The sequence below is a fragment of the Periophthalmus magnuspinnatus genome, chromosome 9 (assembly GCF_009829125.3).
Source record: "Periophthalmus magnuspinnatus isolate fPerMag1 chromosome 9, fPerMag1.2.pri, whole genome shotgun sequence".
Taxonomy (NCBI): Eukaryota; Metazoa; Chordata; class Actinopteri; order Gobiiformes; family Gobiidae; genus Periophthalmus; species Periophthalmus magnuspinnatus.
Genome location: NC_047134.1, coordinates 35,121,102 through 35,143,970, shown reverse-complemented (window position 1 = coordinate 35,143,970; position 22,869 = coordinate 35,121,102). Strand labels below are relative to the sequence as shown.

Here is a 22,869-nt window from a genome sequence, read left to right as displayed (position 1 = left end):
GAATCAGCGTAATTACAGCTTAATGCAAACAAGTCAGCACTGTCTTTATAGCAGTGAGTTAATGAGGTTACAAACGGGGAAAAGAAACAATTCCATCGCTTCTATCGTCTCGTACGGACCGCGGAAGAAAATGAGCTGTCATCAGATCTTAATGGTGACGGGAGGTTCACCCGGGCCAGGATTAATATGTGAGTCCGAGGCCTAATGAGGAGGAGCGAGGGGGAGGGCGGCGTGAACCCTCTGCACCGAGCCGCACGAGGAGGCGAGATACAAACAAGCGACGGCGAGGCGTGGACACATGGCGCCCGGCGAAGGAATGAGTTTGGCTTGGATATTATTCAAAGTAAACATAAAGTCAATTCTGAAATGTATATGTAGTAGAGTTCATAAAGTAATAAAGTAGAGTAATAAATATATCCACACAAATCTGAGCATTAAGGCGAAAGAAAACAGTTTGAATCCCGTTCTCGGTACAAACGTCGTTGTTGTGATTCCAGCTACTACAGAACGATATAAAAATGAGACTATCTGACCGTTTACGACACGAGAACTTCAAATTTTACTTCGATACTAAGGATTTGATTCAATACTATGCACCGATTACATCACGCAGACTTAACTATTACCCAAACTAGTGTCATGGTTTTATAATTTCGCGCTTGATTTCAGTTAACTCGATACTTTACAGCGATTACGATACAATATGATAAAACACGCTTCCTTTTAGCACTAGAATGTCATGTTTATACACAAAATAAAAGCACTTTGTTCCCACGAGGATTTATCAGGTTCTACTAAAGTTCAAAACGACACTAAAACTGTTCATAAAAGTTCAGATTTTGTTCTATCCATGTGATGTTTTGCAGTATCGATACTTTCTCAAATGAGTATCTAGTTTTAGCATCAATTAGTATCTGATTTTTGATACTTTGGACAAACCTAAGCTAATCTACAGTGAACAGTTAGAATTGTACGTTTTACGCCAAGACGAGGTTTGAAAAGTGCTCGTTTTTGAAATCAAGATGTTTTGGCGGCCAATCTGGAAGACGTTTTTCCACCACTGAAAACTACTTTGGAAAGCTTTTTGGACGACTCCTGTCAGGATCCTCTTGGACGGTTTTCTCTGGCCGTGTCTCAGTTCAACAGTTGCACATTTTTGAAGTACTAAAGTTACTCCTCCGTCGACCGCAAAGGCCACGGCGCCACAGAGCGTACGTCAGCCTCTGTGTGTGTGCTGATGGTTCCTCGCTTACGTTACGTCGCCTGGCAACCGTAACAGCAGCTGACTAATGAGCTAAATGTTTAAAATGGAGCCTGATATAATTAGTTTTACTTTTGTTTATTTATTATTTAATTGAAGAAGAGTCAAGGTGTCGTCCTCACAGGTGTTTATTTATGTTTAGACTGAATGAAGTAAAGAATGAATCTTTCCCTTTGAATATCAATAGACAAATATAACGTCTGAGGTGATTTCTTCCCAATTGTAGCGAGTATTACGTAACTTTAAGAGAATATACCTTACGTCTGCTCAGATGCACGCCTCGTTCACGTCCGATCTCCACGAAAACGCTGGAAATGCAGAGCACGTTTGTCAACTGCATTCGTCGTGTACGTGAAACGAGACTGGGCTTGTGACGTAAGTGTTCTTCAAATGCAGCTGACGAAGTGTGAAACCGTCGAACCGTCCTTTCCCTTCTGTGTCGTCTGTCTCTCCTCCCACCTAGGCATCGTCTTACCTTGTCTTACCTGGTCTTACCTTGTCTTACCTGGTCTTACCTGGCCTTACCTGGTCTTACCTGGTCTTACCGGATCCAATGTCCCTCATTAGCCGCAGTATAAGACATTTGTTTTTTCATCCTCGCCAGTTCGTTGTTGATCCTTCTTAAAGTTGGTCAATGCAGTTAGCTCCATAAAACCAGCCAACGTTTTCTCAGTTTTTGTCCGACAGTTGCTTCGTTCTGTGTCCCGGTGCGTCTGTTTTATTTGTGGAAGCTCCGTACGTTCCCCAGTTTGATACTTACCACATTTACCTGAACAATAAACAGCTGAACTGCCGTCGGGTCCTAAGTCAATCTGTGACAACTCATGAGAAAAATGAGAGATTACCCAGACAAGTTTTAGATCAATCGAATCCAAAATAGCGCTAAAGAACTATGAACTGACTTCCTTTGCTTTCTAATCTAACCCTAATCTGAGGCGTTGTTCACGTCACTAAAGATTCAGGAGAAGGACAGTATGATCTTGTTCTCACTCTGCAGCACAGAACAGGCAGGGATTCCCTCTCCAGGAGCCATTTGCATTCTCCCTTTTACATTCCCCTTTCCTTTATCCGTTTTAGTTCATATTTTATCCCCGTCGCTCCATGCTGAGGAGCTGGTGAATAAGAAGTAAAAGTGTGGAACAGCCCTAAGTGAAAAATGTACTTCTGTAGCCATGGTTCGCAGTACCTCTGGATCACTGCAGTAGCGAGGTGAATCCTGCGTGTCCCAGAGCAGTGGAGTATATCTGTCGTACTTTAGAGGAGTTTCATCTGGAGAAAGTCGGTGTCAGACGTGTTCAAACGATAAAAGCGACCTCTCGTACATAGAAAGTAGGTTTACCTTGCGTCTATGCGATAATCCATTCTCTGGGGCGCGAGATTTCCGTCTGCGCTTCCATTTTTGATCTGTGATTACACGAAGGCCGCGCGAGATCGAACGGTTAAACCCGTGTCGTTACTGCGATTTAAATATACTCGTGTCCGGCGGCTTAACGGCATATTCCCCGCAAGCTGATTGGTTGGCGACACCGAGAGGCAATCACAAACGCCCATTCGCTCGCACAATCACACTTACGGCGTGCGGTTCGGACGGTCGTGTTATCTACTTTACATAAATGTGGCTCTGAAGAAGCGACGTTAAAACACGCTCAGTGCACAGACGGGGCGTTTGCGGCGCAGGGAGGCGGAGTTAATCAAAGTTTAATCTAAGAAAATGATTAATCAATGCGGAGAAAACTAAACGTGATGGTTACGGTGACCTATCGACCAAACCTGGGTCACGCCGGGCGGACGCAGCGTGGGCTTTTCTCATAATAACACAATAATCGTTGATGAAGTTATTTGTCAGAATATTATTTGACCTAAAGTAAATGAAGATGATCGTAATATTAAGCCCATAGAGATTTGAACGAGCTAAATACACAAGAGCTCGTTCTGAAGTGGACTGACCTGTAGTGATCCAGCAGTTTATTGGTTTGTTCCACTGCGTTTTTGTTTTTTAATATTGTTTTATTTTACGTATCTCTATGAACACGCTGCTGCCAGAAACGTGTTAGATTTGTGCGGTAATAGTCACGTTTGTTCGTCTGTTCTTGTCGATCCTGCAGTGAAGAATCATGAGGTGATTTCAGACATTCGCTCCGTCGTAAAGTCCATAAACATTATTGAACAAAACTCACCTGTTCAGTCTGTCCTGTCTCTCGTAACAGTCACACATCTTTTATCAATCGTTTTTTTGTCATGTTTTATTGTATTTGTATGTTTTTATCTCATTTTTATCTTTTTCAGTGTCCTTGGGTGTTTTGAAAGGCACTTATAGATAAAATGCATTATAATAAACAGAATAAAAACACAAATATAACAGAATAAAAACACAAATATAACAGAATAAAAACACAAATATAACAGAATAAAAACACAAATATAACAGAATAAAAACACAAATATAACAGAATAAAAACACAAATATAACAGAATAAAACATGTGAGGAAGGAGGGTCTGCCAGAGACTTTTTTTTCTTGATTTCTGGTGCATTTTAATTATTTTCTGACATAAAGAAGCCAAACGATGTACTTAAGCAAAGGTACAGTTACTTCAAAATCACACCACTCCAGAAGTACAAAGTAACGATCCAAGTGAAGAGTCAGAGTAACAGCCTGAACAGAACATCAGGTTTAAAATCATCAGATCTATTAGTTTAGTGACACTCATTTAAATGTCCCTCTGCCTCAGTGTCCCAGAATGCACCTGGAGGGAGAGGTCCTTCACACAGAGCTGTCCACACTAATGCCCGACTCAAAACATGTAGCAGCTGAAGACGTTAGACGAGTATAAACACATAAATTGAACTGAACTGAAGTAAATACAGTTGGCTGACCCTATAGTCGGGCTCTCATCCAAATAAATAACGTTTAAAATATCTTGCCAAATTATTCTGTCTCTTATTTCTCATAAAATAGCAGCTTTTACACTTCGCTGTATGGAGTAAAAACACAAGAGTGAGTCAGGAGCAGCCCGTTTAACTAATAACAACAATAACAACTCGCATCGATCGTGCAGAATGAGGCTAATACAAGTGAGACGTGATGGTGTTTTATCGTTCGTTGCCGATGTATCTTGATCTATATATTTGTTTTTCTTGATTTTTTATGTGAAACACTTTTTTTAGATGCGCTACATAAAGAAAATTAAATTGAATTTTTGTGGCGTTCCATCTCAAAATGCAACTTCTGCGAGGAAAATCTATCCGAGTATTAAAAACTGAAACCGTGAATAATCAAGCGCATGAAAAGCAGGAGGTTTAAGCTGTTGCCGTGGCTCAGTGTCCTCGTGGAAAGATCCCACAATGCTTCGCTGGTGGTTTTATACTGGGGTGTTTTATATTATGACTGATTCTTCACTGTGCTAAAAAGTCTTTTGGCCGCGGCGTTCCCATTACCGACAGAATCCACGGCTTCCTGCTTTCGTACTTTGACTTTGGATGAAAAGAGTAGCCGTCCCCGAGCCTTGGGAGACCTAACAGCTTGCCTCATTTCATTACCGCCATGAATTAAAGATCCACAATCTCCCTTATTTTTCCAGCGGCATTGGAACGCTCGCTAGTTCATTTACAGTCTGCGTCTGTGCCAGGCCTCTAACCCTCGAATCTCCCGTGACAATTTACCTGTGTCCTTTCCACAGGCGTATCATCGTCACGCGCTGTCGTCTGACGGAGTAAAGACTGTGCCGAGCGTCCGTGCTGCGTAACGAGCTGGAGGCGGGAGCACCATCGGTCTCGGCGCGCCCTTCCAGGAGCGAGAGGACATCTTAACCACCCAACTGTTTTTCTCAAGGACGTTTTTTACAAAGGAGAGGTCTCCCTGGAATCCCAAGGAACGAGCGAGCGGTGAAAGGTCACGCCGCTCGTTTGGCTCGTTAACATAATTGTGTTTAAGAATCTGCTAGAAATCTTTGACTTGTTTTGTCGATTTTTTTATGCGGTTTGTGTTTATCATTTTACTTCCTGGTTCCAGATATGGCGTAGTGCTAATTACGTAACTGTTAGCGTAGCATTTTTTATCTTTATTTATAGAGAACTCACTGTAATTGGACTTTCTTCTTCTCCTGTTCAAAATGCAAAACAAATAAATCAAATAAGTGCTGTATTTTCTGGAGTTTAAGTTGCACCAGCCAAAAAACGCAAAATAATGAAGAAAAAAACATATATAAGTCGCATTTTTGGGCAAATTTATTTTACTAAATCCGAGACCAAGAACAGACATTTTATCTTTAAAGTCAAGTTATAATAAGAAGAATTAAATAGAGAACAGCAGTGTCTATTAACAGTGTTTATACAGTTTTGTGAGATTCTGCTAAAACATAGAGATAAAATTGGACAGGAAGTTGTGATGCTAACAGGAAGTTGTGACGCTAACAGGAAGTTGTGACACTAACAAGAAATAGTGACCAAGAACAGACATTTTATCTTTAAAGTCAAGTTCTAATAATAATAATAAAATGTGGACCAACAGGCTGAATATCAGTACATCACGCTAACGCTAATGCTAACGCTAACGTAACACATTTATATTTATTCAGCTCCATGAAGCACAGACAGAACTGAACACGTGTCTGGTTTGTTAACGTAAGATATTAACAGTTAATCAGATAAATAAAGAAGAAAAAACAACAAGTTTACTCTGGATCTCACTCCAAATCAATAAATCCACTGAATTCTTCATCGTCGGTGTCGCTCCTGAACAAATCCACCCACTCCAGAGGTAAGATAAAGCGGCGTTTCCTGTTCTGCGCGTGAAATATGTTTGAATAATTTCACATATAAGTATAAGACGCATCCCTATGATCAAAAGAGCCACTTATAGTCCAGAAAATACGGCATATACGTCCATATAAAACGTTAAAAACAGATGCAGGTGTGAGTATAACAGTTTGTTTCCGGATTATTAAAGTGCGACTGTGGCATTGAACTATGTCTGTGTGATAAAAGGCGAAGTTAAATCTGTCAAATGGACAAAACGTCGTAGGAGTGAAGACGTTTAGCTGCTCGTCCAAGCCGCGGCTTGGACGAGCAGCTAAACGTCTTCACTCCTACAACTTTTTGTCCCATTGACAGATTTGAATTTTTATTTTACTAGCCGCCAAAGTATCCAATTTTGCTTGTCCTTGAAATATATTCCAATTTTGTGAAGCAAAACAGCCAAAAGGCCTTTTTCCCATCTCAGTTTTGGTGCCGTTCGTCCTTAGACTTATACAGTCGTAAAACAATCATAAAGTTAACAAGGATTAAACTGTCAGAAAAATGTGCTCCTTTTATAAATTGTCCCTGTGTTTTTTGGATGGAACTTTCCCTGTTGATGAAATAAAGTCAGAGGTGGAACGTAACAGAGTAAAAGTAGTAAAGTACTGCACTTAAGTACAAAAAAAAAAAAAAAGAGGTGTCTGTACTTTACTTAAGTCGGATTTAACGTGGATACTTTATACTTTTACTTCATGTATCTATACTTTCTATACCAGTACTTTTTTTAATCAAGTTTATAAGTTGAGCAAACAAAAAATTACAAATAAAAACAGAAAAAATAATAAAATAAAATAAAATAATAATAATAATAATAATAATAATAATAATAATAAAAAAAATTATAATAATAATAATAAATATAATAACAACAACAACAACAACAACAACAATAATAATAATAATAATAATAATAATAATAAAGTTGTTTCCGTTCAACTAAATTCAGCACATCTTTGCAAAACACTTTTATTTTTACTCTTGAAACAGTCATTTTAATACTTTTACTTCCGTCTCTATTTCCATGTGATACTTTCAGTTGAGTATTTGTACTTTTTCTCACGCACCTAACTGAGTACTTCTTCCACGACTGCGTACAGTATAAGCAGACGTATTCCACTGCAGAACTTCAAGCTTCTGTACCTTTTAACAATTTTATTCTCCAGTTTTTCGCCGCAAACTGCCACTTAACTGACGTAAAACTATGATTACATTCACCAGGTACTATTCCGCCCAAGAAAGTAATAATTAGAACTGAAAAGCTGTCATACTCACTTTACGTTTAAGCGTTACGTGACTTCATTAACGTGGTATGTATAATTCAGCGGCTGACTGTGTATAATGATGCTTTTTAGAGAAGTGAATGCATACAAATAGGTTCTTTACAGTCAACATGTCTCCGGGGCCGACTCCAGCGCCGTCGCTTCAAAGCTTTATTCTTTATGAGGGTAAAATTAGACTGTTCAATGGTCACGGCTGTTTGGAAGCAGCAGGGGTGACCCAAAATTACTATTAAAAACATTATTTTCCAGAACTCCCGCTGCTGCGTGATCACAACTATTATGAATTCAATTGAAGCTGTGAGTAAAATGTGTACAGTCGATGAGGAACTTACTATTTTTATTGTGGAAGATCATCCCTCGAGTGTTCGGTGACAGAGGAAATGTATTTTTATCGGCGTAAGAGGATTGTTTACGATGAAAGCGGCGCTGTCGGTCGTCGCAGCCCCGTGTAGGCGACGCTGGGATGTGACGCGGCTCCATCCCTGAAGAGAAAAGGTCAGATTAGACGTGTGCGTGACCATCCATCTATCCATCCATCCATCTTCTTCCACTTATCCAGGGCCGGGTCGTGAGGGCAGCGGTTTAAGCACGGACTTCCAGATGCTCCCAAGGCGACCCCAGCTCCTCCGGTCCCTTTGGCTCCTCTGGGTCTTCTCTGGGGTCTGCTTCCAGTGGGACAGGCCCGGAAAAACGCCTCTCTGTAAAGGCGTCTAGGAGGAGCCAGGACAGACGCCCGAGCCACATCAGCTGCAGCGGCTCTACTCCGAGCTCCTCACCGCATCTTTAGTGTTCTCAACAACCGTGGAATAAACTCCACGCTAAACTCCATTCACAACAAAGCCATGAGTCGACGTGGTGTTTTGTAGCTTTAATGCAGACTCCTTTACCGTGACCTGGAGTGAAAACTGTGGTCAAAAACACAGAAAAATAAAAAAATATTCAGTTTACATTCATTATAGAACATGACAACCATCACCTCCGTGCAATCCCCACATCACATTTCTATATTACAATCATCATGCCCCCTTTAACCAAAATTATTAAAAAATTACACAAAATAAACATTGATTTATAAACATAAGCTCTTGTATTATGAATTAACCTCCTTAGACCTGGTGTCCTCATCTGTGGACAACACATTTTGGGTTGTTTAGGCCACAGTGCAAATTTTTAGAAGAACATGTTCAATTTTGAATATTTGTAAAAGTTTAGAATATTTATTTATTTCTGATTTATTTGTATTTTATTTATTTATTTTAATTATTTTTTTATTTGTATTTGTTTTTATAATTTTTATTATTTCATTTTTTATTATATTTTAATTTCTTTTTTTATTTTATTTACTTATTTATTTTATTTTTTATTTGTTTTTATTATATTTTTTACACACAATTGTTTCTCATTTTGTTTTTTACACAAAATGTATGTGTTCAAGCAGTTAACAGTTTTTGCAAATAACGTCCTGAAAGAGCTCGGGTCTCAGGACTTACGACGTTGGTTTATCAGTCCGTAATCATAGAACTGGATTCTCCCTCCAGCTGTGAGCCATGTGCCTTCTCTCTTTCTAATGGGCTAAGAAAACAGGAAGTGATGCGCCTGACTTGAATAAACTTTATCGACAACCAAACCAACACAACACTGAACCGATAACATAATGAATATTAAACAAAACAGTATCTCTGAGGGAGGAAACTCATTCTGACGGCTGATAAAACTGTTCGTCGTGTTGTTCGTGTGACTGATGGATGAAAATGTTCTGCTCAAAGTGAAACATGTATCAAGTCTATGGTAGAATTGACTGTTCAACTCTCAGATTGTAGATGTTTTTGACCTGGTTTATGGCTGTTATCTCCAATTACTGGGCCTATCCTCGTTAAACAAAAACTGCCAAGGCTCGGTGACCTTTAACCCCCCAGGAGCCATTTGGACTCAGTTTCCACGGAAAAGAAAAAACACTGGGAGTTGCAAATACTTTTTAACATCTAAAATGAAGATTACAGTGGATATATTGTTTTTTTAACTTTATGCTTTTGTATAAATAACTATAGTGCACTGATTATGAAAGTGCTACAGAGAAAATTGAACTTCATTAATGTAATAAACACATTTTGAACATTTAAAAAATACAAAAAAATAAAAATAAATAAAATAAAAACATGCAGAGTTGAAGGTCTCTTTCAAATGAATGAAAAAGCTGAACTTTAATGATCTATGTAGGAAACACAAAACACCGTGAGCCTCATCCTTATGTCGCCTTTGTGCTTTTGGAGCAGGGAGGAGCCTAAATACAGCAATGAAAAATAATAAAATATAACTATAATTTTAATATTTCAATATCTCAATGATCTTCCGATTCAAACTGCAATATACAAAAGAACTACACGAATAAAATACACTTAAATTAAATACTTATAATTTATTTTCCCAACACACGTGGAGCTGCAGTGTGAGGACGAAAGAGCCACATGTCGCTCTAAGTGAACGTCAAACACATTTTTTCACCGTATCTTCATGAAGTTATGCCGTTGAAAACACTTAAAGCCATAAATGCAATAAATCTGAAACAAAAATATACTGTAAACAAATTATTGATGTAAAAACTCCAGATGTTTCGCACTCTTAAATGTCTTCACCTTGCCTTTTTACACCTGATCTCTGTTTATTTTCGATTCCTTTCGTAACGACCCTGCTCTTATCTCTCGCCGCTCTCCTTCGTGGAAACCGTCTGGCGGCGACGGTCGAAATGCGCGAGCACATTCTGCACACGGGCCTCTGTAAACACGTCGGGACGAGTGAGAGACGGAGCAGAGAGTGGAAGGTGATGGCGCTCCCTCTCCTCCCCCGGCTGACCTCTCCCCACAGCGGGATCTGGATCTCGTCTCTCCTCTGACCATCTGGCCCCGCCGCTCGTCTCGGCTCGGCTCGTCTCGGCTCGTCTCGGCTCCTCACGGCTCCTCACGGCTCCTCTCTGCTCCTCTCGGCTCCTCTCGGCTCCTCTCGGCTCCTCTCGACTCCTCTCGGCTCCTCGCGCTCGACACACTGAGCAAACACAAAACGCCGCCTCGCTTCGATTCAACACGAGCGCCGGGGTAAACCTTCCTCTCGCGTTCGAACCAAGCTGCTACGTTGTTCTAGTATCGATTTACAAAAGAGCACGTTCAATTTTAAAATATATTTCTCGGGCAATTAAACAACAACCATAAAAAAAAACCCGAATCCAATCGTCCCGGTGTGAGTGTGACGTTTCTGAAAGAGTCGGCTCTTTTGAACGGTTCCTTAGTGTGAACATTCGGAACCAGATCTCAATTTTCCCTTTTCTTTGTCATTTTTGTGCATTTTTATATCGATTAACTCTGGACCGACACAAGAATCGGTTCAGACGCAGAGAAAGCGACACAAGTGTGATCTTTGTGCACAAAAAAAACACAATAACAGTTCATTTTTAAATTATTAATATGGTAGTTCAGTGTTTTTTTTAAGATTCTGCAGAATTCCAAAGGACAAACTCAGTCCCTTTCTCAGTTTGAACCATTTTAAACAAATCTGAGTGTCGTTTCTCTCCGTGAAAGAGCCGGTCTTTGAAGAATCGTGTCGCATAAAGGAGCCGCTTCGATGAACCGCGAAACATCTTCACTTGAAAACTTTTGTCGAGTTTACAGATTTGAGTTGATCTTTTGCCTTCAGTTTCATTTCATTTGTCTTTATTTGTACAGAGAGAACACACTGAGTGACTCTTTTCATGGATGTGCTGCTCAAATACAGAAAAATAAACACAAAAACAAAACAAATAAGTCCATTTAAAACATTAACTCTGAGCATCGCCCTTTACTTAAACCAAATATATAAAAACAAAGCGTCTGTGCACATGTTTCCATCATTATGCCATAAATATTCACATTTTAATTAAAAAAAACATCAGAATCTGCAAATGTTTTAGTGCTGTGGTCAATAAACTGGGAACGCACTTTGGATCTTAAAACAACGACCAAAAGAAACGATTTGCAAACAATAAAACCCGATTTGATTCACTCACAATCATCTCCTTTTAATAATTAAACTTTCACCGTTGAACTCGATAGACGTGATGTTGAAGAACTTCTCGTTCATTGTTCTTGTCTTCTCTTTGCCACACATCCTTCTTTTATTTACTCATTTATTCTCCACTTTTCCCCGCTCGATATAGCAGCAATTAGCACGACCATCTGATCCAGCGCCAACGCAAACACCAGAAAAGTCTTGGAATGTGTCTCAATCCTGTTTAAGTGATGAGCTGCTTTTTCAAACTGAGACTCTGTGGAAATCTGGAAACTTTCCCTTTTCCACTTTTAAAGAGACCGGAGCTGGAGGGTTTAGGAGGAAACGTCGGCTCTGGAGCGTTTTGTGTCGTGCATTTTTAAAAACACAACACCTCAAGATTCACACAGACGCAAAACGTAAAACAGAAATGATGTTCAAAGTTTATGTTATTGTGGCTCAAGGACGAAGGAAAAGTTTATAACAACCTGGAAACACTCAGACACGAGACGACAGGAGGAGGAGGGTTTAATGGACAAGTGTTTAGTCCTGGTTCAGTCCTGGTTTAGTCCTGGTTTATTCCTGGTTTAGTCCTGGTTTAGTCGATGTTTAGTCCTGGTTTAGTCCTGGTTTAGTCCTGGTTTAGTCCTGGTTTAGTCCTGGCTTAGTCCTGGTTCAGTCCTGGTTTAGTCCTGGTTTAGTCCTGCTTTAGTCCTGGTTTAGTCCTGGTTTAGTCCTGGCTTAGTCCTGGTTCAGTCCTGGTTTATTCCTGGTTTAGTCCTGGTTTAGTCCTGGCTTAGTCCTGGTTCAGTCCTGGTTTAGTCCTGGTTTAGTCCTGGCTTAGTCCTGGTTCAGTCCTGGTTTAGTCCTGGTTTAGTCCTGCTTTAGTCCTGGTTTAGTCCTGGTTTAGTCCTGGCTTAGTCCTGGTTCAGTCCTGGTTTAGTCCTGGTTTAGTCCTGGCTTAGTCCTGGTTCAGTCCTGGTTTAGTCCTGGTTTAGTCCTGCTTTAGTCCTGGTTTAGTCCTGGTTTAGTCCTGGCTTAGTCCTGGTTCAGTCCTGGTTTAGTCCTGGTTTAGTCCTGGTTTATTCCTGGTTTAGTCCTGGTTTAGTCCTGGTTCAGTCCTGGTTTAGTCCTGGTTTAGTCCTGGTTTAGTCCTGGTTTAGTCCTGGTTTAGTCCTGCTTTAGTCCTGGTTTAGTCCTGGTTTAGTCCTGGTGTAGTCCTGGTTTAGTCCTGGTTTAGTCCTGGTTTAGTCCTGCTTTAGTCCTGGTTTAGTCCTGGTTTAGTCCTGGTTTAGTCCTGGTTTAGTCCTGGTTTAGTCCTGGTTTAGTCCTGGTTTAGTCCTGGTTTAGTCCTGGTTTAGTCCTGGTTTAGTCCTGGTTTAGTCCACATAAGGACAGATCCAGATTCTGCTGTTGGTAAAACTCAGTCCATTTAATAAAACATGAGTCAAATTTACAACAATATGACTAAATGTTTTACAGAAATAAATGTACTTTAATAAATAAATAAATGTACTTTTCACCAGGAGGATGTACTCGAGTCTCTGTACAAATACAGTATTTATGAGTCTTCTATTAAAAATGCACCACTGCATTTCAAATATCACATTTTATCTGTAAACACTTAACTTTCTTTTCTACTGGGCAGCGGCTCCTCCAACCGACTCCTCCAACCAACACCTCCAACGTAAATAAAACTCAAATCGCTCATGTTTCGCTGTTTCTGTTCTGTTCTAACCTTTTTTCCTCGTCACACACAGACCTGGAGTTGTGTTTTTTTTGTTTCATTCACACATGTTTAACACACAAGTTTTGGTCTCAAACTGAAAACACTCTGTTCCACCTTGTGATGTCATCATGTGGTGATACAGGAAGTGCTCCACTGTGTTTTTAAACTCCACACACCTTCATTTATAGAATCATTTGGATCATTTCAGCCTCTGGAGTTTTTGGTAAAAAGTCGACTAAACCAAGACTAAACGAGGCTAAACTGGGGCTACACTGGAACTAAACCGGGACTAAACCGGGACTAGTTCAGGGCTAAACTGGGGCTAAACCGGGACTAAACCAGGACTAAACCGGGGCTAAACTGGGACTAGGTCAGGGCTAAACTGGGACTAAACCAGGACTAAACCAGGTCTAGTTCAGGGCTGAACTGGGGCTAAACAAGGGACTAAACTGGGACTAAACTGGGGCTAATCCGGGGCTAAACTGGGGCTAAATAAGGGACTAAACCAGGACTAAACTGGGACTAAACCAGGACTAAACTGGGACTAATTCAGGGCTAAACTGGGGCTAAACCAGGACTAAACTGGGACTAATTCAGGGCTAAACTGGGGCTAATCCGGGGCTAAACTGGGACTAAACCAGGGCTAAACCAGGTCTAGTTCAGGGCTAAATTGGGGCTAAACAAGGGACTAAACTGGGGCTAAACAAGGGACTAATCCGGGGCTAAACTGGGGCTAAATAAGGGACTAAACTGGGACTAAACCAGGACTAAACTGGGACTAGTTCAGGGCTAAACTGGGGCTAATCCAGGGCTAAACTGGGGCTATATAAGGGACTAAACTGGGGCTAATCCAGGGCTAAACTGGGACTAAACCAGGGCTAAACCAGGTCTAGTTCAGGGCTAAATTGGGGCTAAACAAGGGACTAGACTGGGGCTAAACTGGGACTAGTTCAGGGCTAAACCGGGGCTAAACCTGGACTTCAAAACTTCAAAACTAACACTTGATGACATCACAAGGTGGAACGTCACATTTTGATCTTTGTAGATGTAACAGACTAATAATAAAGTGACTCAAACATGTGAATGAAACAAAACACAACTCAGGTCTGTTTTTGAGTCAGTACCAGGATTATAAGATGTTTTAAAGCTCCACTGGGGTCAGTTTTGTGTGACGTAGAGGCTTTAACAGGTTGTTTTAAGTTGCAGATGTAGAATTCGAGATGCGATTCCTCGGATCGTTCTGCCCACGGTTCCATTTCTGCCCACGGTTCCATTTCTGCCCTGTTGGCTCAGATCAAATGCCTTTAATCAGGTCCTTTTCCAGAGTATCTCATGTCTCCTAAAAGCTCCTCACTGTTTTCCTGTTTCTTTGTCCACGTGCGCTCGCAGCTCTGTGCACGACCGCGTTACATCAGCAGCAAAATGACAAATTAGCATCAGTTACTAATTAATTAACAATTCCCTCATTTGGATTAGTTGCCGTATCTGGAGCCTTGGGGCGGACGATGGATTTTCACAGGAAAAAACAAAAAGTATTTTCAAAAAGTCACAATTTTATGTTTTTATTTTCCACCTTTAAGGCTCAAAGGAACCATACACACATTTACACACACACACACACCCCCACACATCCATACACACATTTACACACTGACGTACACAGACGCTGAGGATGAGGTGGCTTAAGTGTCTTGCCCAAGGACACAACACCAGTATTCATCTCTGGGACCTTGAATCACACTGTCAATCTGCAGTGTTTATGTTTTGAGTGGGATTTGAACCAGTGACCTTCAGGTTAGTGGGCAGGTTGTGTTTTGTTTCATTAAGCCACACTAAACTCAAAACGCTCTGATCCACTGTCGTCACAGTTTTTAAATGAACAGCTCCTTTTACAGCAGCTCCTTTTTATAGTCGTGATTATCAATTCCAGGGATGAAATTATATAAAAAAATGATTCTAGTTCAGTGTGTGGAGTTTAAAAACACAGTGGAGCACGTCCTGTATCACCACATGATGACATCACAAGGTGGAACAGAGTGTTTTCAGTCTGAGAGAAGAACTCAGCCTAAATCTGCAGTTTGTGTTAAACGTGAGAATGAAACAAAACTCCAGTTCTGTTTGTGATGAAGAAACAAAATTATAACAGAGACAACATAGAGTAATATGAGGGTTTAACACACCTGCTGCACTGTGTGTGTGTGTGTGTCTGTGTGTGTGTGTCTGTGTGTGTGTGTGTGTTCATGTGTGTGTGTGTGCATGTGTGTGTGCATGTGCTTATTGATTGACAGCTTGTGGAAATTGCAATTAAAAATTCCCCCACTGTGCTGCCCCAGAACAGAACGATTATACGAGTCTCACTGCTGATTTAAGATATATATGTGCTATATATATATATATATATATATATATATATATATATATATATATATATATATATGTGTGTGTGTAAATGCAGCTCCACATTTCTGTTGTAGCAGAGGGGGGAGTTTGCCTCTGTGTCTCTGTCCATGGTGCTGAAATGTCCCTCTGTCCATGTTTGTCCCTCTGTCCATGTTGTTGCCTCTGTCCCTCTACATATGTTGCTGAAATGTCTCTCCGCCCATGTTGCATCTGTCCTCTGTTCATGTTTGTCCCTCTGTCCTCTGTCCATGTTGCCTCTGTCCCTCTGTCCATCTGTCCATGTTGTTGAAATGTCCCTGTATCCATGTCCCTCTGTCCTCTGTCCATGTTGCTGAACTGCCCCCGTGTCCATGTCTCTGTCCTGTCTTCTCAGACGCACCAGCAGGGGGCGTGTGTTACCTAAGTATAGTGGTGTGTGGACTGTGTCTCCTGCAGAAGCTCAGAGCGGCTCTTATCCCGCAGCTGCTCCATTATCCGCACATCTCCCGCACTAAACCCTCTTTTCCGCACTTGATCTAAATAAACCGCAGACACGGGCCGTTTGTCTTCGCTCTGACGCGGGGCGGACTCGGACTTTTCAGTTTCCGTTCGGAGTCTGCCCGGATACTTAAGTTTTCAGTGTGTGTCTGTGCGCGCGCCTTGTCCGTGCTTCGATTCAAATAGATTCCCGTCACGTCAGCGCCGCGGCTCCTGCGCCAATAAAACATTCATTAAGGCGCAAAGACAAACCGGCGCGGCGCGGCTCGGGTCCGGCAAAAGAACTTATTTATCACCGTGGTGTCGTGTCCGCGCGCGAGGATCCTGCACATGACCGTGGACACACGCACAGACGCGCGGGACCAAACGCAGCTCCTCTCCATCCTCCTTCCTCCTTTTCTCCTTCCTCCTTTTCTCAGATTAACGCAGCTTGTTTGGGTTTGATTGATCTGGGTGAACGGGAGATTTTTGCAGCGTGATACGGAGCCATAAAACATTCATATCTCCCTCTCTCTCTCTCTCCTCCTCCTCCTCCTCCTCCTCCTCTCCCTCTCTCTCTATCTACATCCATCTCTCTCCTCCTCGCCTCCCACCGACCCGCGCTGAAGACGCACACCACGGCGCGCCAGAGCGGAGTGGCATCAGAACAGACACTTTTCCTCCTTGTTTTTGTGGAAATGCGCGTCCAGGACACGCGCAGACTCGGGCTGGGACTGGATACGTGCGTCAGGATGGACCCCGCGCTGCTTTTGCCGCTGATTGCGTGAGGAGCACTTTGTTGGCCCGCGCTGCTGTGTTGCGTTTTTCCTCCGGAGGTGACTCTACTTGGATATTTCTTTATTGTTTGGTTTTTAAAAGCGTTTGGCCCGGATGACTGGACTCGGGTGCCACTGGAGACGCGGCTCTCCACGCGGGGAGACCTACGGTTAAAGTTTGAGGTGCGCAGAGGAGCTGCCCGCCTCCCTGTCCTGGATTCCCTTTCTTGGATTGATTCTACTTGGATTTAAACAGCTATCACCGCCCTCATCTGCACCATGAAGACAGCCAGTATGGACGGTGAGTAGAGCCAGAGCTGGTGAAGCTGTGGTAAAGTTCACGCGGAGGAGACGCCTGTGTCACTGCGCACTGCACTGCTCTGCACTTTTCTGTGAACAGAGATCACACTCTGAGTGTAAAGCACTGACTCTCAGTGGCTCTCTGTTTTAGTGGCTCACTTAACGACCTTGACTCTTGATTGAGCCACATTTGAGAGCAGGTGCGTGTCAGATGCGTGTCAGTTGCGTGTCAGTGGCGTCTCTGGACAGGCTCGTGAGTTTGTGTGTGGGACAGTGTTTGTGTTTGTGTTTGTGTTTGTGTTTGTGGTCAGTTTTCTCTGTGTGATAGTGCATCTTAACCCGCGTCTCCTGTGATGGAGCTGCAGATGGTGTGCTTGGCTTGCCTGGTCTTGTTGTGGCGTGCCCAGTGGCTCGAGTCCCTGTGGCCTCCGGCTCTGAGCCGAATCTCACTGATGCTTCTGTTTTTCATCGTCCCACTCGGGGCTCAGGGACAGGGAGGACGCGTTGCACTTTTCTTCACTGTTCTTATCAGGGCTGTTTCTCAGTTTAAAGCGTGGTGCACGTGCGTGTGGGCCGTGCACGCGCTCGTGTAGGTAGTGCACCTGGCGTGCGTGCGCGTGCTCTGTGTAAACATGCAGCAGAACAGAGTCTGTGCATCCAGTTTGATCCGTTTAGAAAAAGGTGGAAGACTCCTCTCCTCGCGACACACCCTGCACGCACGTGCACACGCGCGCTCACGTGTTTCCTTGTGCACGAGCGACCGTATGGTCATAACATTAAGGCCAGAGGCTTCTCTCTGTGAAAGTCAGAGCTATTTGGATATGATACTGATATGATACTCATGTGATACTCATGTGATACTCATGTGATACTCATGTAATAATCATATGTGATATTCACATGTGATATTCATATGTGATACTCATATGTGATATTCACATGTGATACTCATATGTGATATTCACATGTGATACTCATATGTGATACTCATATGTGATATTCACATGTGATACTCATGTGTGATACTCATATGTGATATTCACATGTGATACTCATGTGTGATACTCGTGATATTCATGTGTCCAGTCTCTGTTATTTGCACATTTAGAATCAGGGCAGATCTGATGGAGCTTTTAAAGAACAGTGAGAATCATTTTCATTTGTGAGCTGAGTGGATCAATAATAAGCAACAGTAATAATTCACTTTATGGAATACAAATATGAGGCTCCACAGAAGCCGACTGTGTATTTGAAAGTTACATCATACAATGTTCAGTTTAAAATGACACCGTTTGATTTGACTGTTATTCATCAGAGTTTTATTTTAAATAAGATTCATTTCAAATATTCATTTCCTTACAAGTTGTTTTTCAAAGTAGTGAAAGACAAACATTTTTATGAGTCATTAAATGTCCAAACAGGAAGAGACGTCCTGGTGACTGTGTACTAATACTAATACTAATACTAATACTAATACTAATACTAATACTAATACTAATACTAATACTAATACACTGGATTCAATTATGTCCTCTGTGCTTTACTGTCCTGCACAGTACTGTGCTGTCCTGTTTTGTCCTGTACTGTCCTATACTGTCCTGTACTGTCCTGTACAGTCCTGTACTGTCCTGTTTTGTCCTGCACAGTCCTGTACTGTCCTGCACTGTCCTATACTGTCCAGTACTGTCCTGTACTGCCCTGCACAGACCTGTACTGCACTGTACCGTCCTGTTTTGTCCTGTACTGTCCTGTACTGTCCTGTTTTGTCCTGTACTGTTCTGTACCGTCCTGTACCGTCCTGTGCTGGACTTTAAGGAGGACACTGTGGTGTTCTCATTAGGAGGCCGTGCCGACGTCTCTTCATACATGGCCACACTGAGAGAGAGAGAGAGAGAGAGAGACGGGCAGAGGGAGTCCTGCTTATGCAACGTACTTTCCTCTGGCTCTTCCTCCTCGTTCATTACTTTGCTAAAACTGTGGGATTATGGGAAGAAATCCTGAGATTACTGTGGCTCCAGCAAGTAACTGCATTTCTCCACCAGGAAAAGAATCAAAGCGGCACGATCTACTTGAGCATTCTCTTTGATATGTCACACGGTGATGCAGATTCGAGTGCACACCGCTCGCTCGGCACAGCTCGGCACAGCTCGGCACAGCTCGGCACAGCTCGGCACAGAATGGCTGCAGGTCCCCGGTGCCCCACAGGCAGCTTTTCAGTTTCCATTGTGCTGAGATTTGACTTGCTTGAGGTGCACTATGGTATTGTTATGGCAGTATTATGTTAAGTTGCTCCTTTTTCTATGGGCAGAGCGACATTGTACTGGGACGTCTAAAGACATCTGGAAGCATCTGGTAAAACGACAATGGGAACATTTTTGTATTTCTGCCTGTGTCTGCAAACAGATATTTATGCAACTTGTATCAACTACGGTGTATTTTTACTGTGTAGAGGCATTTCCTCTGCAAAACTGACAGTCCTCCAGTGATTCCACAAGAACGAAATATGTGTGGGTTATGCAGCATTATCTTTCACTTAGATGGATTATATAGACACATAGATGGATAAATAAATAGATAAATAGACATGAGATATGTGTTTTCACCTTTAGTATCGTGTCATAACTGGCCACACAATCTTTCTTTCCCCATTTTTAGGGATTATTTTCTTATTAGTCTTATAATTAGCATCATCTGGCACCATCTGCTCAGAAACCACAAAGCCTCAGCGGTGAAGTACTGCACTTGAGGTATACTTTAGTACTTTTACTTCACTACATCTGAGAGCAGTATCTGTACTTCCACTCACTTGTGCATATTTTAACTCGACTCAAAAGTAAAAGTATTATTTATTATTATCTGGGAGCTGCTGAAAAGGCTGAGGGTTTATTTTTTATCAAGTTCATCATTTGAGCAAACAAAAATGACAGATAAAAACAGAAAGAAAAAAATGATCAAAACAAAGTTCAGCACAAATTTGTATCTAAGTTTTAATAGAAAAATAAATAAATAAATCAAAATCAAAATCAGCCCAAAATACTTTCACTTTACTTTAACTTAAGTAGACTTTTTCATGGTATACTTTAATTTTACTTGCGTGTATTTTTTCCTCTGGTATCTGTACTTTTACTCGTTGATGTCGTTTCTCGTCGTTTCTCGTCGTTTCTCGTCGTTTGGTCCATTTTCCACCAAATCCACATTGTTTGGAAACATCTCCTCAAACTCCCGCGTGAACGACGTCTCTTTGTTTCATAATCTCACTTTGTCCGGGCTCCTCGCGGGTCACACACCTTTTGTTTGTGTTTCTGATGGCTGAGCTTTAATAACGAGCCGTACTGAGCGCTCCTGATTGGCTGGAGGAAATATGGCCTTTCACAAAGTGTGTTTAAAGTGTCACTGGTTAATTTAGTGGCCTTTCCGCCCGGTCTGTATATGATCTAATGCCTCTTGTGGGAAAAAAGCCCTGGCTCTGGGGTGCCATTGCTCCCTGTCTACTGCCAAGCAAAGCCAATAAAACCCAAATGAATGGATAAAGTCATTATAGTGGAACTAAAAAGCTTCTCCTCACGGCTCAACCTTCACACACACACACACAACACACACACACACACAACACACACACAACACACACACAACACACACACAACACCGGGAGTTTTTTCATCCAATTTCTTATTTTGTTATTGTTTTCAAAGTCTCTCATTGGAATTTCTACCCAAACTTAGAAGGAAAATCGACCACACGATGCCGAGTCTGAGGTGGCCAGATAGTTGTTGGGAAAGACTCAAAACTTAAAAAAACAAAGAGGAAAATGACAATGTCTGATTTGCATAAAGGGACAGTGAGGCGGGATCAGACATCGCGCCATAAACCGACAAAGAGACGCAGCAGCCGCCGCTTCTTGAAAGAGAGTTTGGGTTGGGGCCATCATTGTCTCCGTAGGGGTGAGTGCGGTGCAAACAAGCAGCATACGGTTTTGTGGGGATGTGGGTTATTTTGGCAGAGTGAGCGCACAAAGGAAAAAGCCAAATTTTAAAATGGGATGTAAAATGTTTTGTTGCACAACTGAACTTAAAGAGCCTATTATGCAATTAGCTGATTCTGATGTGGTTTCATCACAAACAGACCTGGAGTTGTGTTTAGTTTCATTCATACACAATTTTGTATATTTCTCAAGCTGAAAACGCTCTGCTCCACTTTGTGATGTCATCGTGTGGTGATACAGGAAGTGCTCCCCCGGGTTTTTAAACTCCACACACCTTCATTTCTAGAATCATTTGACCCTGGAATAGCCCATTTCTACTGAGCTAAAAGTAAAAAGGGGCTGTTAACTTTAAAAAATTACAACTTAATGACATCACAAGGAGGAACAGAGCGTTTTGAGCTTTGGAGATGTAGATAAACGTGTGAGAATGAAGCAAAACAAACTGCAGTTCTGTTTTTGAGGAGGTAACAGCTTTAGAACATGGATTAAAACTCACACAAGTCCATTTAAAATAAGATAAGATAAGCCTTTATTAGTCCCACTGTGGGGAAATTCCAGTGTTGCACCGCACAGTTAAAGAACAGAAGGAAAATGGCACATGCACTAAAACAAGAGAATAGATAATAGCTTAAAATAATTAAAAAATAGACTTAAAAAATAAACTAAAAATAGACTCTAATGTAACAAACTGTTTCAATGGAGCAAAATCTAAAAAACCCAAAACTATTATGTACAATAAGAGTAAGAATGCAGCGTATGAACAGAATAAATCTCTAATTTTGTGTAATATAGGACGTTTAAAGGTGCACTGTGTCACTTTTCTAGAGGAGAGTCTGCCACATGCTGCAGAATAGAATGTTCCACAAAGTAGCATTTAATTTTTATGTATTTATTTATTTATTTTTTGGTTCATTTAATCACTGGTCTTTTATTACAAAAAATACATAAATCAAATCAAATAAAATCATGCCTTCTCAGTGTGATGTAACTGGACTTGGTGGTGTCTTATCGCCATGGAGACTGTATCATGGAACCTCCTTCAGAAAAGTTCCATAGTGCACTGGTCTATGAAGCTTAATAAAGTCAGTTTTTCTGTGCGAGGGTTTGCTGTCTGCTTGTTTCCATGGCGATGTTCTTGCTTTGCCGGGAATGTTCCGCAGTACAGCATAAAACATGAACAAAAAAACTTGTGCACAGTTTTTTTTAATGGAAGTAAAAGCCTTTCTGCAATTGTTGAAATTCTAAAGCCGTTTCCTCGTCACAAACAGACCTGGAGTTGTGTTTTGTTTCATTCACATGTGTTTGTTTGTATATCTCTCAAACTGAAAACACTCTGTTCCACCTTGTGACGTCATCGTGTGGTGATACAGGAAGTGCTCCATTGTGTTTTTAAACTCCACACACCTTCATTTCTAGAATCATTTGACCCTGGAACTCCCAATTTCTACTGAACTAAAGGTAAAAGGAGCTGTTAAAGTGAAATCATAATCATGTTAACCCACTGTATGTTGTAAAAAACTTGTGTACAGTTTTATAACGGAAGTAAATGCCTTTCCGCAGCTGAAAATTGAAATTTAGTCCGAGCAGCCACAGCCCTGTATCACCTGCGTTAACGGGTCCATATTACACTGTTTTCTGATTTGTTTTGAAGCTGTTTCCTCATCAAAAACATATTCAGAGTTGTATTTTGCTTCATTTTCACATGTTTAACACACAAACCCTGCAGAAAACAGAAAGCAGCCCTGGAATTACCCATCTCTACTGAAATAAAGGTAAAAAAAGGAGCTGTTAACTTGAAAACTACCACTTCATGACATCACAAGGTGGAACAGAGCATTTTGAGCTTTGGAGATGTAGATAGACTAATAATAAAGT

General features: G+C 41.5%; 1 protein-coding gene across 1 annotated transcript in view; it reads left to right on the top strand.

Annotated features, from left to right (window-relative positions):
* The first annotated feature begins 16,569 nt into the window (after positions 1 to 16,569).
* Positions 16,570 to 22,869, top strand: part of rtn4r (reticulon 4 receptor) — an 86,394-nt gene continuing 80,094 nt past the window's right edge. Inside the window, exon 1 of the mRNA XM_033973277.2 lies at positions 16,570 to 17,013. Coding sequence (XP_033829168.1) covers positions 16,992 to 17,013 — 22 coding nt within the window. The 5' untranslated portion in view covers positions 16,570 to 16,991. The remainder of the gene's footprint in view (positions 17,014 to 22,869) is intronic.